This window comes from Marmota flaviventris, chromosome 15 (assembly GCF_047511675.1).
Source record: "Marmota flaviventris isolate mMarFla1 chromosome 15, mMarFla1.hap1, whole genome shotgun sequence".
Lineage (NCBI taxonomy): Eukaryota > Metazoa > Chordata > Mammalia > Rodentia > Sciuridae > Marmota > Marmota flaviventris.
The window spans coordinates 71416932-71434655 of record NC_092512.1 but is presented as its reverse complement, the minus strand read 5'-3'; the positions used below and the strand labels follow the sequence as shown (position 1 = coordinate 71434655).

The window sequence follows — 17724 nt, the reverse complement described above, 5'->3', positions numbered from 1 at the left end:
AATAGGGTGCCGGTTCCCAATAGCCACCCTCCACACCCAGCAAACTGCAGGCCCAGAGTACACTTTGAACTGCCGAGAGGCATCACACTGGGGAAGGCCTGGTTAGCAGGAGAAGCCAGGGGTTCAGAGGCCAGGAATAAACCTGAGCTAACAGGTTTTTGAGAGGGGCGGGGAGCAGCCTCACACGGACTGTATCCTACAGCCACAGGGCAAAATCTTGGCCCGGAAGGCACAGCACCACCTACTGGAAGCGAAGAAAATAGAAGCCTAACAGTGCCCCACCCCCCTTTTTTTTCTATTTTCTCATTTTTTTTATTCTTTAATTTTTTAATTTTAAATGTTGTTTGTTTGTTAATTATTTTTTTCTTCAATTGTAATTTTTTTCAATTGTAATTTTTATTTTACTGCATTTTATTATTATTTTTTTATCATTTCTTTCATTTCTATTCTTTTCTCTTTCTTTCTTCTCTCCCTCTCTCTTTCTTGGTTTGCGTCCTTACCTTTTCCCCATCTTTCCACTTAAGCATGAACACCCAGATTACATATAACTTACTAAATGCAAATAGATGAATACTACGAATAGGTCTATAGTCCGCCTAAGCCCTTAACTACCCCCAAGTACTCCTGTCTATTCTCTTGTTAATATCCACCTGCATTTGAGCAACCTCCCAAAGAAGGTAACATATACTAACCTCCACACCATCAAATTGCCTGACCTTAACATAAAATCCTAAGTCCAAACCTCAGTTCTCTATATGCCATCAAAATCTGAAGGCCTTTAATGAAACTAATGAATTTACCTTAAATCACAATTAAATCCAACATCTCTAAACATTGTCTCCTAACACAAAGGAGAGATAGTGGAACTATAAAAACCAAAACAAATTTAAAGGAGAAAACAGAAACACAGCAGTCAAACAGAGTTGGAAAGTAACTTGAGCACCATGAAAAAACAAGGGAAAAAAAGGAGTACAAACAATGCAGGACAAAATAAATACACAGGAGAACCTAGAGACATCAGAAAAATGGACAGAGAAAGAACTCAAGGCATACCTAACTCAGATGGAACGGAATCTTAGAGAAGACTTTAGACAGCAAGTTCAAACAATGAAAGTATATTTTGAAAACGAATTAAATAAGCAAATTCAAATGGCAAAGAACGAGCTCTACCAGGAAATAGAGATTTTAAAAAAAATCAAACAGTAATCCCAGAAATGCAGGAAACCATAAACCAAATTAAAAACTCAAACGAGAATATTACAAATAGACTAGATCAAGTAGAAGCCAGAACATCAGATAATGAAGACAAAGTTTATCAACTTGAAAAGAATATAGTCAACACAGAAAGGATGCTTAAAAGACACGAGCAATCTATCCAAGAGATATGGGATGTCATAAAAAAACCAAACTTGAGAGTCACTGGGATAGAAGAAGGCATAGAGGTTCAAACCAAAGGAATGAACAATCTATTGAATTAAATAGTCCTAGAAAACTTCCCAGATATGAAAGATGGAATGGATTGCCAAATCCTGGAAGCCTACAGGACCCCAAACATTCAAAACCGTAATAGACCAATTCCAAGACACATAATTAGGAATATATCCAACATACAGAACAAGGAGAGAATATTAAAAGCTACGAGAGAAAGGAGGCAGATTACATTCAGAGGTAAATCCATTAGGATAACGGCTGATTTTTCATCACAGACATTAAAAGCGAGAAGATCCTGGAACAACATATTTCAAACGCTAAAAAATAATGGATTCCAACCAAGAATACTGTATCCAGCAAAATTAAGCTTCAGATTTGACAATGAAATTAAAATATTTCATGATAAACAAAAGTTAAAAGAATTCGCAGCCAGAAAACCAGCACTGCACGGCATCTTGAGCAAAACACTACAAGAAGAGGAATTGAAAAACAGCACCCAAAACTAACACTGGGAGGTAACTCAGTAAAGGGAAGGAAAAAAAAAATAACCAAAAAGGAAAAACTAGCCATATCAAAATAAATAAATAAACAAGCATGACGGGTAGTACTAACCATATTTCAATAGTAACCTTAAACATTAATGGCTTAAATTCACCAATTAAGAGACATAGGCTAATAACCTGGATTAAAAAAACAAATCCAACAATATGCTGCCTTCAGAAGACTCATATGATAGGAAAAGACATACACAGACTGAAGGTGAAAGGTTGGGAAAAATCATACCCCTCACATGGTCCTCGGAAGCAAGCAGGAGTGGCCATACTCATATAGAATAAAATCAACTTCAAACCTAAGTTACTCAAAAGGGATAAAGAAGGACACTATATACTGTTAAAAGGAACCATCCACCAACAAGACATAACAATTATCAATATATATGTACCAAACAATGATGCTGCAACATTCATAAAACAAACTCTACTCAAGTTCAAGAGTCAAATAGACCACAACACAATAATTATGGGTGACTTCAACACACCGCTCTCACCATTGGACAGCTCCGCCAGACAAAAGCTGAATAAAGAAACTATAGAACTCAATAACACAATCAATAACCTAGACTTAAACGACATATATAGAATATATCAACCATTATCAAGTGGATACACGTTCTTCTCAGCAGCACATGGATCCTTCTCAAAGATAGACCATATACTATGCCATAGGGCAACTCTTAGTAAATATAAAGGTGTGGAGATAATACCATGCAAATTATCTGATCATAATGGAATGAAACTGGAAATCAATGATAAAAGAAGGAAAGAAAAATCCTGCATCACCTGGAAAATGAACAATATGTTACTGAATGATCAATGGGTTACAGGAGACATAAAGGAGGAAATCAAAAAATTCTTGGAGATGAATGAAAATACAGACACAACATATCAGAATCTATGGGACACAATGAAAGCAGTTTTAAGAGGGAAATTCATTTGCTGGAGTTCATTCCTCAAAAAAAAAGGAAAAACCAACATAAATGAACTCACACTTTATCTCAAAACCCTAGAAAAGGAAGAGCAAAACAACAGCAAATGTAGTAGAAGGCAAGAAATAATTAAAATCAGAGCGGAAATCAATGAAATTGAAACAAAAAAAAACCATTGAAAAAATTGATAAAACAAAAAGTTGGTTCTTTGAAAAAATAAATAAGATCGACAGACCCTTAGCCATGCTAATGAAGAGAGGAAGAGAGAGAGCTCAAATTACTAACATACGGGATGCAAAAGGCAATATCACAACGGATACTACAGAAATACAGCAGATAATTAGAAATTATTTTGAAACCCTATATTCCAATAAAATAGAAGATAGCGAAGATATCGATAAATTTCTTAAGTCATATGATTTGCCCAGATTGAGTCAGGAAGACACACACAATTTAAACAGACCAATAACAAAGGAGGAAATTGAAGAAGCCATCAAAAGACTACCAACCAAGAAAAGCCCTGGACCGGATGGATATACAGCAGAGTTTTACAAAACCTTCAAAGAAGAATTAATACCAATACTTTTCAAGTTATTTCAAGAAATAGAAAAAGACGGAGCTCTTCCAAATTCATTCCATGAGGCCAACATAACCCTGATCCCGAAACCAGACAAAGACACTTCAAAGAAAGAAAACTACACACCAATATCTCTAATGAACTTAGATGCAAAAATCCTCAATAAAATTCTGGCGAATCAAATACAAAAGCATATCAAAAAAATTGTGCACCATGGTCAAGTAAAATTCATCCCCGGGATGCAAGGCTGGTTCAATATACGGAAATCAATAAATGTTATTCACCACATCAATAGACTTAAAGATAAGAACCACATGATCATCTCGATAGATGCAGAAAAAGGATTCGACAAAGTTCAGCATCCCTTTATGTTCAAAACACTAGAAAAACTAGGGATAACAGGAACTTACCTCAACATTGTAAAAGCTATCTATGCTAAGCCTCAGGCTAGCATCATACTGAATGGAGAAAAATTGAAGGCATTCCCTCTAAAATCTGGAACAAGACAGGGATGCCCTCTCTCACCACTTCTGTTCAATTTAGTTCTTGAAATACTAGCCAGAGCAATTAGACAGACAAAATAAATTGAAGGTATAAAAACAGGAAAAGAAGAACTTAAATTATCACTATATGCGGATGATATAATAAATCTAACAGACCCAAAAGGGTCTACAAAGAAACTACTAGAGCTAATAAGTGAATTTAGCAAAGTGGCAGGATATAAAATCAACATGCATAAATCAAAGGCATTCCTGTATATCAGCAACAAATCTTCTGAAATGGAAATGAGGACAACCACCCCATTCACAATATCCTCAAAAAAAATAAAATACTTGGGAATCAACCTAACAAAAGAGGTGAAAGATTTATACAATGAAAACTACAGAACCCTAAAGAGAGAAATAGAAGAAGACCATAGAAGATGGAAAAATATACCCTGTTCATGGATAGGAAGAACTAATGTCATCAAAATGGCGATATTACCAAAAGTTCTCTATAGGTTTAATGCAATGCCAATCAAAATCCCAACAGCATTTCTTGTAGAAATAGATAAAGCAATCATGAAATTCATATGGAAAAACAAAAGACCCAGAATAGCAAAAGCCATTCTAAGCAGGAAGTGTGAATCAGGAGGTATAGCGATACCAGATTTCAAACTGTACTACAGAGCAATAGTAACAAAAACAGCATGGTACTGGTACCAAAACAGGCGGGTGGACCAATGGTACAGAATAGAGTACACAGAGACCAATCCACAAAACTACAACTATCTTATATTTGATAAAGGAGCTAAAAGCATGCAATGGAGGAAGGATAGCATCTTCAACAAATGGTGCTGGGAAAACTGGAAATCCATATGCAACAAAATGAAACTGAATCCCTTTCTCTCACCATGCACAAAAATTAACTCAAAATGGATCAAAGAGCTTGATATCAATCAGAGACTCTGCGCCTGATAGAAGAAAAAGTTGGCCCCGATCTACATATTGTGGGATCGGGCTCCAAATTCCTTAATAGGACACCCATAGCACAAGAGTTAATAACTAGAATCAACAAATGGGACTTACTCAAACTAAAAACTTTTTTCTCAGCAAGAGAAACAATAAGAGAGGTAAATAGGGAGCCTACATCCTGGGAACAAATCTTTACTCCTCACACTTCAGATAGAGCCCTAATATCCAGAGTACACAAAGAACTCAAAAAATTAAACAATAAGATAACAAACAACCCAATCAACAAATGGGCCAAGGACCTGAACAGACACTTCTCAAAGGAGGACATACAGTCAATCAACAAGTACATGAAAAAATGCTCAACATCTCTAGCTGTCAGAGAAATGCAAATCAAAACCACCCTAAGATACCATCTCACTCCAGTAAGATTGGCAGCCATTAGGAAGTCAAACAACAACAAGTGCTGGCGAGGATGTGGGGAAAAGGGTACTCTTGTACATTGCTGGTGGGACTGCAAATTGGTGCGGCCAATTTGGAAAGCAGTATGGAGATTCCTGGGAAAGCTGGGAATGGAACCACCATTTGACCCAGCTATTGCCCTTCTCGGACTATTCCCTGAAGACCTTAAAAGAGCGTACTACAGGGATACTGCCACAACGATGTTCATAGCAGCACAATTCACAATAGCTAGACTGTGGAACCAACCCAGATGCCCTTCAATAGATGAATGGATAAAAAAATGTGGCATTTATACACAATGGAGTATTACGCAGCACTAAAAAAATGACAAAATCATGGAATTTGCAGGGAAATGGATGGCATTAGAGCAGATTATGCTAAGTGAAGCTAGCCAATCCCTAAAAAACAAATGCCAAATGTCTTCGTTGATATAATGAGAACAACTAAGAACAGAGCAGGGAGGAAGAGCAGGAGGAAAAGATCAACTTTAAACAGAGACATGAGGTGGGAGGGAAAGGGAGAGAAAAGGGAAATTGCATGGAAATGGAAGGAGACCCTCATTGATATACAAAACTACATATAAGAGAATTTGAGGGGGAAGGGAAAAAAAAACAAGAGAAAGAATTAAATTACAACAGATGGGGAAGAGAGAGAAGATGGGAGAGGAGGGAAGGGGGGATAGTAGAGGATAGGGAAGGTAGCAGAATACAACAGTTACTAATATGGCATTATGTAAAAATGTGGATGTGTAGTTGATGTGATTCTGCAATCTGTATTTGGGGTAAAAATGGGAGTTCATAACCCACTTGAATCGAATGTATGAAATATGATATGTCAAGAGTTTTGTAATGTTTTGAATAACCAATAAAAAAAAAGAAAAACTGACAATGCATATAAGTTAGTGGGAAGTGGGTGAAAGAAGGGACCCAAATATGCCTCCTCCTTGTGCTCCTATTTCTTTTTTTTCTTTATTAAATGATTTATTTATTCTAATTTGTTATACATGTGGCAGAATGCAATTCATTTCATATTACACATATAGAGCTTGTTTTTTTCAAGTCACTGGTTATAAACAAAGTATTTACATACCATTCATATCTTCATACATGTACTTAGGGTAATGATGTAGAACTCATTCCACCATCATTCCTACCCCCTTGACCCTTCCCTATGTCTTCCTTCCCTTTTCCTATATAAAGTTAATCTATTCCTCCCATGCTCCCCCATCTCCATTATGAATCAACATCCTTATATCAGAGAAGACATTTAGCACTTAGTTTTTTGGGGATTGGCTTACTTCACTTAGTATTATATTCTCCAACTCCATCCATTTACCTGAAAATGCCATAATTTTATTCTCTTTTATTGCTGAGTAATGTTCCATTATGTATATATACCAAAGTTTCCCTATCCATTCATCTACTGCAGGGCATCTGGGTGGGTTCCACAGTTTAGCTACTGTGAACTGTGCTGCTATAAACATTAATGTGGCTGTGTCCCTGTTGTACAGTGTTTTTAAGTCCTTTGGGTATACACTGAGGAGTGGGATAGCTGGATAAAATGGTGGTTCCATTCCAAGTTTTCTAAGGAATTGCCATATAGCTTTCCATATTGGCTGCACCAATTTGCAGTCCCAACAGCAATGTATGAGTGTGCCTTTTACCCCACATCCTTACCAACATTTATTGTTGTTTGTATTTCTGATAGCTGCTATTCTGACTGGAGTGAGGTGAAATTTTAGAGTAGTTTTGATTTGCATTTCTCTAATTGCTAGAGATGTCGAACATTTTTTCATATGTTTGTTGATTGATTGTATATCCTCTACTGAGAGGTATCTATTCAGTTTCTTGGCCCATTTATTGATTGGGTTATTTGTTTTTTTGTATAAAGGTTTTTGAATGCTTTATCTGTTCTAGAGATTAGTGCTCTGATGTGCATGTGTTAAAGATTTGCTCCCATTCTGTAGGGTCCTTGTTCACCTCACTGATTGTTTCTTTTGCTGAGAAGAAGCTTTTTAGTTTGAATCCATCCCACTTATTGATTCTTGGTTTTAATTCTTGCTCTATAGGAGTCTTATTAAGGAAGTTGTGGCCTAATCCGACATGATGGAGATTGATGTCTACTTTTTCTTCCATTAGGCACAAGGTCTCTGAATTGCCTAATTCCTAGGTCCTTGATTCACTTTGAGTTGAGTTTTGTGCATGGTGAGAGAGACAGGTTTAATTTAATTCATTCAGTTGTAATGATGTGCTTTATCTCACTAAAGGCTCATGGTTGCCAACAGCATTAATTCTCTAACCTGTAGGAAAGCCTGTATGAATATTAGGTGGGAGATTGCTTTAATATGACCTTCATATTCTAGAATTTAGGGTATGCTTTGTGCTCATTCTCCAGTCTGCTTGTCTCTGTGTGCCTTTCCTTCAAAACATGTATCACTTTCATCTGTCTGGATTCCTGTTTTCCTCAGCAATATACATTCACCTTCAATCTTGCTCACCTCTAACCCTGAAATTCCTGATCTTACAGTTAATTCCATCTCTCAACATCCATCATCAACTACAATGTCCATCTCCTTCCAATCCTCTATGGAGGCAAGAAAAATGGAGGAAGATGATACATTTGCTGCTTCTGCACCAAATTTGTGGTATCACAGACTGTGGAATTCCCTCCGTAAATTATTTGAGGTTATTTGAACATCTTCACTTGGTCTTGAGCCAGGAAGATTTAGGTTTGGCATTGCAAACTATTTTGTGGCTCCTCCCACTCAATGGATTATGCAGTGCACCTCTGTCTTCACTAGGCTAGGAAGACCACTTTTGTTGAGTGTAACCCATTGGAACCTGGACAGCCCAACTCCTACCTTAATTGGTGAAGAACATTCTACAGAAAACCTTTGATGTTTCCCCTATATAAATAAAGCAAAGGCTGGCTCTCACTCTCTTTCCAGTGTGGAAGCTTGACCCCTAAGGTCAAAGAGCCGTCCTGGCCTTGCTTTCTAAAATTATTTCCTGTGTCCTGTGGTTTGTTCACTGTTTTCTCTTTCTTAGCTTTATTTCGCAGCCACCCTACTCCACCAAAGAGGAACCTTCACTTCCACTGCCCACGCAGGATGTGGGTGGGAAGAGACAACTTTAGGCAAGCTTTAATAAATTTCCCAGGAAATTTTCACGTTCATCTGACTTTTTTTCCCTAGGGAAGAACCATGTATATACACCTACAAAAACTAAACTAAATGAGTCAGACATTATTATTCTATGTACATGTATGATTGTATGAATGGTGTGACTCTGCATCGTGTATAACCAGAGAAATGAAAAGCTGTGCTCCATTTGTGTACAACGAGTCAAAATGCAATCTGCTGTCATGTATAACTAACTGGAACAACAACAAAAACACAACACAACTGAACCCCTTCAAATAAACTTTCAATCCAGGAATAGGTGCCATTTAGAATCTCTTCCACTTATCTCTACTTTCAATTACTAGACTGACCTACTCAAATTAGATCTGGTTTTCCTATGCTGCTCCTTAATGCAAGTACTGAGAGCTACTCAAGATTCCTTAGGTGAGTTTTATGATGGAGAAAGAAATTTTGCATTCCTTTTAAATAAACAACTTCATCAATGGCAGATATTTCTTTTTTTCTTTTTTTTTTTTGAGATGCTGAGGATGGAACTCAGGGCCTTGTGCATGCTAGAGAATTGCTCCACCACTGAGCTACATCTCCAGCCTTTTTTTATTATGAGGCAGGGTCTCAGCTGCCCAGGATGGCCTTAAACTTGTGATGTTTCTTCCTCATCCTCCCTAGTAGCTATGATTACAAGCATGTGCCACCACGCCTGCCTTATCACTGGCAGATTTTTAATGACACAAACTGTTTTCCAGCCATCTTTACCTATCCGTGACCTCAACTACATGAATTGTTTCCTGTATTGCTTATTCAAACCGTTTTTCAAATTATGATGCTTTGAGAATATGAAAACCTAATATTTATTATAGTTTTTACTTAAATTACATTTTTAAAGTGATATTAAATTCATCAAATACTATATATTTAGGGGTTGGTTGTTTTTAAATTGGCTCTTGCCAAAATTGTAAAACAGTGGCTGCTTGCAAAATAATCATTTTCCTTTGTACATTTGCTATTGGGTATGATTATTCAGTTATTTCAGGTGTTATGTGTCACAAATGCAAGATTTTTGAAAAAAAATATGCTTAGTGCCATCTGTCATATCAGTAATTATTTCAAAGACAAAATTTTTAAAAAGAGAAAAATACATGAAGAATCGTTAGCAACTATAAGCCCTAATTAAACCTTTAAAAAGTTAACATTTCAGAACACTGTCTTCTTAAATTATCTATCCCAGTAAGGGTTTTTTGTTTTTTTTTTTACATATTTAAGGTTAAATTATTCTAATATATCTCCAAGGGTCTTTTTCCCATTGTTTCTTCTTCTTTTGTATTCCTTTTCATTCCAGAATCTTTATTACCTGCACAGAGTCTACCAATAAATCATGGTCCTCTGAAAAGAAATGAAAATACCCCCTAACAACTTCACTGAGAATGTCTTCTACATAAATGTATTCTTTCCAAGGATCTGTCTAGTCAATTGCAGTTTCAAACTATAACAACTGAAGGAAGGTAATCTATCACTTAGTATTTGAAGTTCTAAAATAATATGTATGTAGCACAAAACAAAACTTTCACATGGTAGGGAATTTAGACTTAACACACATGTCCATTCTTTAGTCATATAGATTGATTCTACTTTTCTCCTCTTCTCATTTTTTATAAGAACATTAAAATTCCACAGCAAAACCAATGAAGCACTTAAAAATTTAAAATATGTAAAATTCCCTATGATATCAATCAGAGAGGTTGATATAATCTTATGACAACAATATGCATATTTTAGAGGGTGGTGGGGATCCTAAATTAAAAGAAACTACATAATAATTTGAATTTCTGATTCTTTTTGGGCATCACAAAAGAAAGATTCAGGATCTTCCCCAGAGACCTAGTCTGTGGCAAGCATCTTACTCATGCTACTCTTGACTTCTTCTACCACAGTTGACACTCATATTTATTTTTTTTAAAAAGTCAGGAATACTTATTTCTTGATAAAAGAATTGACATAATGACTTTCAAAAAAACTATCAATTAAATTACCCAAAGATGAGAAAAACATTTAGCATACATGTGCCTTTACACATACATAAATCAAAGATTTGAGATTAAAATATGTAAAAATAATCTGCATGCATCATATTATCAAACATCTTCTCTCATAATATATTCTAAACATACAATTTTAATGACTTTACCATAGTTCCACTTAACTAAGCAAGATTATTTAACCTTATTAGATTTACCATTATTTGTTTGAACAACTTGTCTTATTTATCCCTTATAAGTAATGCTATAATCCTATTTGATAAATATTTAAATCACAGATGATTCCTTCCCACAGTAAGTATTCCCTGAAGCAAATATATTACCTAAATACTATAAGAATTTTCAAATTAATGGAAAAAAATCTTGATTGTTAAAATTAATTTTAAAAATTGATAAACAGCAAATAATTTAGTCTATGAAGCATACAAAGGAAAAGTTTACCTTGTGCAAAAAGAACAGGATGAATTTTAAACCCTCCTCCATTTTTCAACCTTTGGGGCAGTTGTTCAAAATGGTAACTATCAATGTAGAAATAAACCTTCAGAGCTTGCCGGCTTCCTTCCACTTGATATGTAAAAGGAACATCTAAAAGGACAATGAATGTTATATTACTTTCTAAGCTCAGAATATGCTATATAGGAAATTTGGATTATTTAAGGCAGGTATTTTTAATCTTTACAAAGAATCCTGATAATTACTAGTAAGTAATACATTAAAAGTGTTCACGCGTATCAAGTTCAGGTTAGACATAATATATTGTTCAGTAAAAGTGTACTGAACCAGATTCTCATTAGCTAAAACAACCGATTTATGACTGTACCACATATAAAAATTTGTAATAGGAAACTTCATTATACTTTGACATACCAGATGTCTCACTTCACTAGATGAGGAGTTTAGCTACACATGGCTTGGATTCAAAATCTCCCAGGGCAGCTGCCTCATTCATATTTGAGGCAAAATGAGACCTTGGGGTATATTTTTTAAGTAGTGTGCAAGGAATTGAGTACATAGCAACCATTAACAAAATTAGCATGGGTTTTGTCAGCTCCATTCCCTGAGCACCAGATCAAAAATAAATCATCCTCTACTGATACTCTACAGTCATTTGAAATTATCTGTCCAAACTGTAGCTACTTCCAAAGATCCCAAATTTAAGTACTTAAAAAAATCAACTATTTGAAAAGCTGAAATGCTATAAGTTTTAACAATGCTATCATAATTCCTCTTCATTTTATGATTTAATCCATGACAAATATTTACACCTCATTATAAAAGAATGTGAAAATCTTCCTAAAAAGCTAAAATAGTCAAACTATCTTGTTAGAAATCAAGGGCTAAATGTAGTAGGCATTTAATACATGTTGTTAATTCAATATTTGTTACTTCTAACGTGCTTCTTGAAATACGAATAAAATAAAACTAGAGTTCAAGGTCAAATGGCATCTATGATCATAGATTCCAAAATCCTTACTAAATTTATCTATTTGCTTCTTCTTATCAATAAAGGAGATATTACATGAACCTTTACAAATCTCTTTTATGCCACCTAATAATGAATATTGTATTTTTGTTACTTTAAAAAAAAAAGAAAGATAGAAAGGCATAAGTTTAGGAAAGAGAGAAAGTTTCTTGGTGAAGGGGTTGCAAATGAATAGCATTTTAATGATTGGGAAAATCTTTTCTTTTTTTCCTGGTTTCTAAAATAAAGAATAAATGATGTATGGACAATGAAGAAAACATAGATTTATATACATACTAAATATTTGTATCTTCCAGCTCTCCTTTCATATATTGTCATATATAGTTTAAGTTATGTTAAATTTCATTCATTGAATACTCACTGGTATCAACATTAACACTGACTAATAATGGTGATGGGGTGTGGGGGGAGCATGGGAGGAATGAAGGAACTTTAGATAGGGCAAACCGGAAGGAGGAGAAGGGAGGGGGCAAAGTGGTAGGAATGATGGTGGAATGAGTTAGACATTAGTACTCTAAGTACATGTATAAGACACGAATGGTGTGAAAATACTTTGTGCACAACCAGTGTCTTGAAAACATGTGCTCTATATGTGTAATATGAAATGAATTGCATTCTGCCATCATGTATAACAAATCAGAATAAATAAAATTTAAAAAAATTTAAAAAAAGAACTACCCCATGTCCATGGTTAGAAGACTTAATAATGTCAAGATATCATTTCTTTCCAACTTGATCTATTGCTTTAATGCAATACATGATCAAACTTCCAAGTTATTTCATGGAAACTGACAAAATGATTTTAAAGGTTAAAAGGAGTAGCCAACACATTATTTAAGAATAGAATTGGAGGACAGACAGTACCTGGAATCAGGATTTCTACAAAGCTACAGAAATCAAGATAGTGTGATATTGACAAAGAATAGAAAAACAGATCAATGAAACCCAGAAACAGAAAGCCCTAAAACAGAGTCATGTAAACACAGACAATTTATCTTTGAAGAAAAGACTAAAAGTAAAATGATGGAATGAACATAGTCTTTTTTAAAAAATGGTTCTGGAACAACTAAACATCTACTTGCAGAATCTAGTCACTGAGCTTACTGCCTTCACAAAATTAACTCAAAATGGATCAGAGATCTAAAAGTGAAATGCAGAACTACATAAATCCTAGAAGATGGTATAGGAGAACATCTGCATGATCCTGTATATGGTGATTCCATTTTAAACAAAACCAACAGAATAATCAATAAAAGAACTGAAAAGAGGCCTTCATTAAAATTTAAAACTTCTGTTTTGTAAAAATAATGTCTAAAAATAATGTCAACAGAATGAGAAGCAACAGACTAGGAGAAAATATTTCAAAAGACACATTTGATAAAGGACTGTCATCCAAAATATACAAAGAATATATAAAACTCAACAATTAAAAAAAAACTTTTCAAAAACACTTTTGAAAATTATTGGCTTTTACTTGTGGCAATTTATCTATGGTGAAAAACAAACCCTGTCATTAGGATTAATGATAAAAGTTCAAAACCATTTTTTTTTTAATATGGAAAAGTTGTGTGGTCAGATCAATGGAAGGAATGACCCTTAGATGAATTTCAACAAACAGTGCCATCCCATCTCCGCAAACGTGGCACCCAACCACTGAGTGGGCCAGTCAGTTTGATAAGTCTTTTGACTTTGAAAACTCTCAAAAAGGGTTGGATCTTTTTCATCCTACAGTTCTCAGTTTAAAAACTCCTTGTATAGAAAGCCTTCTCTGGTTACCATTTAAAGGACCACCTCACCCTATCTTATTCTTTTTCTTTATATATATATGCTATTTCCTTCATAGGATTTATCAGAGTCCTATCTTTGTAATTGATATCTTATTCATGTCTCCCAACTAGGCTGTCACCTAACGGATAATATATAAAGTAGTCATATTATGAAGAAGGAGAACATCTGGATGATCCTCCAGGACAATAATAAAATGAATAAAAAAAATGTCTAATTCATCATATCTACATCTCCAGGCATGGTGCTTGGCCCATACAGGCATAGTAGGGGCTCAAAAATATTCTTTCTCCTAGTGTTATGGTTTGGATAGGAGATGAGCTCCGAAAGCTCATGGTGAGACAATGTAAGAATGTGCAGAGGTTAAATTATTAGATAATTAGAGCTATAACCTTATCAGTGGATTAATCCACTTACATGGATAAGTTGAGCAATATCTGAAGAGGTAGGTAGGTAGGGTATGGCTGGAAGAAATAGGTCACTAGAGATGTGGCTTTAGGGTTTACACTTTGTCCCTGGTGAGCAGAGGTCTCTTCCTCGCTGCTTTCTGGCTGTCATGCCCTGAGCTTCCTTCCTCCACCACACCCTTCCACTAAGATGTTCTGACTCATCTTGAGCCCAGAACTATGGAGTTGATAGATCGTGGATTGAGACCTCTGAAACTGTGAGCCAAAGTAAACTTCCTCCTCAAAGTTGTTCTTCTAGGGTATATCCGTCACAGAGATGGAAAGTTGACCAAAACACCTAGAAATTAATTATTATAAAATTATCTGTTTCACCATTGAAAAGGAGAAGAATTGCTATCAGTATTTCTTTTAAAAAATGCAGACTTTCCACAAAATAAATTTAATTCTATACAATCTAATCATTTGGCTAGTATATTCCCCCTTCACTATATTTCAGTGATACTTTCCTTATCACTGAAGTGGCAAAGTGCCCATTTATTCCTTTGTGTCTTTCACTAGTCTCTAAGCTCCAGGCCAATAAGGACTTGTTTTATTATCATTATATTCCTAGAACTTAGCGCAGCACTTGGTGGTAGTGGTGGTGATGGTGGTGGTGGTGGTGGTGGTTGAGTGTGTGTGTGTTTAAAAATTATTTCCTCAATAAAAATAAGATGTCTTCAATCTAGACTTCTTGGCATGCCATAATTCTTTTCATAATGCTTGGCATGCCATAATTCTTCTAAATTTTATAATTCTCTAATACAAAAATAAAACTATTGGTGAAGCTATAAATATAGCTTTTGGGGGAAAAAAAGTCAGGGAAATAAAGTAAGGAGAGACTTAAACACTTAACTGAGTACTACAGTGAGCCACATATGATGCTAGAGGATTTGAAATACTATCTTATTTCAGCCTCTCAACATTGTGAGTTAGGGGAAGCTAACATTCTCATGTTTGCAGATGAAAATGGAGCCAGGATTTCAACTCAGGTTTCTCAAGGTCAAAGTCAATTGTTTCTTTATACCTTTATGCTTCCTCTTTTCTGTACCCACTACTCCCTTCACAGACAAGCAGTCCATTACTATCCATTTGCATGATGCAGAATTTATTAGTCCATCTAACTCCTCTGTTTCTATGTGTATAGAAACGTGAAACTGTGCAATGAATGATAAAACTCTAGTTTCCTTATACTACTTACATAGGACTTGACGACCCCTGGGTTTTGAATAATTCTCTACTCTCTTGAGCCAACATAAAATGAGAACTACGTTCTTATCATCACTTTTTGATATTTGCTTGGAATATTTACTCACGTAGCATTGAAACTAGCTCTACCTTAGAGAACTGTTTTCACAAGTCAAGATAGTGCTTTGAGGAAATACACACAAACATATATTGCTGAATATGTATTACAAAGCTTGTTACAGGTACAGCTACATTCATATACAACCATTACTTCCATCTTCTCGGTTACCTTTAATATTTAACACATGTTCCAACGTGCCAGTGTTAAAGCTCTTACAGTGGGTTTATAACAAGTAAGTGTTTTATCAAGCATATGATATTCTTTCTTCCACGGCTCCACAGACCCCTTGCCAATAAAGTCACATTAGAAACACAGAAAACAGTACTTCTGTGAGCTTATAGTTCATCAGGCAAAACTTTAAAAACATATTAGATCAAAAAATCATAGTCATCTCTGCCTTCAACAAAAGTGTGCCTATGCTACTGAAGTAAACAAAAATACATTCTATTCTATATATATATTCACAGATGATCACACAATTGGTTCAAATAATGCCCCTTGTCATATTATCTCTTGAATATAACCTGCATTTCCAGCTTTGTACATCATGTTCTGATTTCTTGTCCACTGTTAGAAACACAACTTTAGTTTTGTTTTCTCTCTACTTTCTTAAAATAATATAAACAGCACTGACATTTTTTTTTCTTTTGCCATCTCTACAGCTATCTTTGAGGCCAAGTCACCATGATCTCTCACCCTAGTCATTCAATGTGTAGCTAACTCTTCCCTGGACTTCTGTCCTAGTCCAGGGAATGGTCTATTCAACACAGCAGCCAGAGGCAGCCTTTTACTATGTAAAGCCAAATCCTGTTGTTCTCAATGGTTTGGTTGGAAAGGCAAACCTCTTCCCAGGGAGTGATGAGTACTGCATGGTCTGCTCTCTCCCTCTCTGATCCTCTCATTTGCTCTCCTATACCCACGCAGGCCTGCTTGCTCATCTGAGAGCACGCCACATACATTCCCACCTCAGAGTCCAATGTGTGTGGGACACCCCGCTCCCAATATCTGCATGACTTGTACCCTCCACCCTGTCAGGGCTCTGTTCTCCTTAATAAGGCTTCACTCACTGCCCTATTCTTTGTGACTTCTCATCTACCCATTCATCTTTTTCCTTTATTCCCTTTTATTATTACCTTCTAATTCATTATAAAATCAACTTGTTCATTTGGCTTATTATTGTCTTTCTCCACTTGAACATAAATCCAATGAGCTACAATAATTTAGTTCTCTTGAGTCTAACACCTAGAAAATTCTTGGCCAGAAGTAGGCATTCAAGAAACTTGTGTTAAACAAATGAAAGAATAATTATCATTCCTAAATAAGATCATGGATTCAGTGAGCCTCTACTGAGTCCCTATTAATTGTACTAGACCTTAAAAAAAGGTGAAAAATAATCTCTTCCAGCCTGAAGGAGCTTAAATCTTTATCATATCGTGGGGAGGGGGGGTCCTCACACTTATGAAAAAATAAGGAGGCACACACACAAAAAAAGCAAACTATGGAAGATTCCTTGAACTGATAAATTCGTTTTAAACCAATGCATGACAATGTTGAAACAGTATATGAATGATCATGACTTGCAAAAACTAGAAAATGTGAACATTAAACTGTAGCTATTGCTACTTTTCTGAATGTATACCTTCTAAATTACTGGCTTTTGTCAGGTTTAGTGATAGAAAATTGCTAAACCAAAAGGGGGCTTTTCAATCCTTCAATTCATAAAGTAACTATACAAGATATTAATATCAAAGATATAGCATATGCTATTGTCTGGTGCTGAAGAAATTCTACAAACACATAATTACTTACTTGCAACCAGTGGTTCCTCTTCTGATGGTTTAAAGTAAAATGAAACCTTTTCCAAATCAAATAGTGCAACCAGTGTATCTTCTAGCATGGCTTGTTCATCGGTCTACAAAGAAAGAAAAACAATATGACAAAATAGAATGCAATGTAATGTAAAATGTCATGACATAATGTAAATCTAGATGAAACATAAGCTTAATTTGTGCTTCATTTACATGCAAAATATTATCAATCCATCCTTAAGACCTTCCTGACCAAAATGAAATTAACAAGTTCCAGATTCCTTTTATGATTTTATATTTTTTCATTTTCTGTT

The 17724-nt window shown here is 35.3% G+C and overlaps 1 protein-coding gene across 1 annotated transcript in view; it reads right to left on the bottom strand.

Moving 5' to 3' along the window:
- Positions 1-17724, bottom strand: part of Prex2 (phosphatidylinositol-3,4,5-trisphosphate dependent Rac exchange factor 2) — a 284195-nt gene that overhangs the window by 69596 nt on the left and 196875 nt on the right. Inside the window, exons 33-34 of the mRNA XM_071602347.1 lie at positions 17412-17514; positions 11024-11167 (exon numbers count right to left, since the gene is read on the bottom strand). Coding sequence (XP_071458448.1) covers positions 11024-11167; positions 17412-17514 — 247 coding nt within the window. The remainder of the gene's footprint in view (positions 1-11023; positions 11168-17411; positions 17515-17724) is intronic.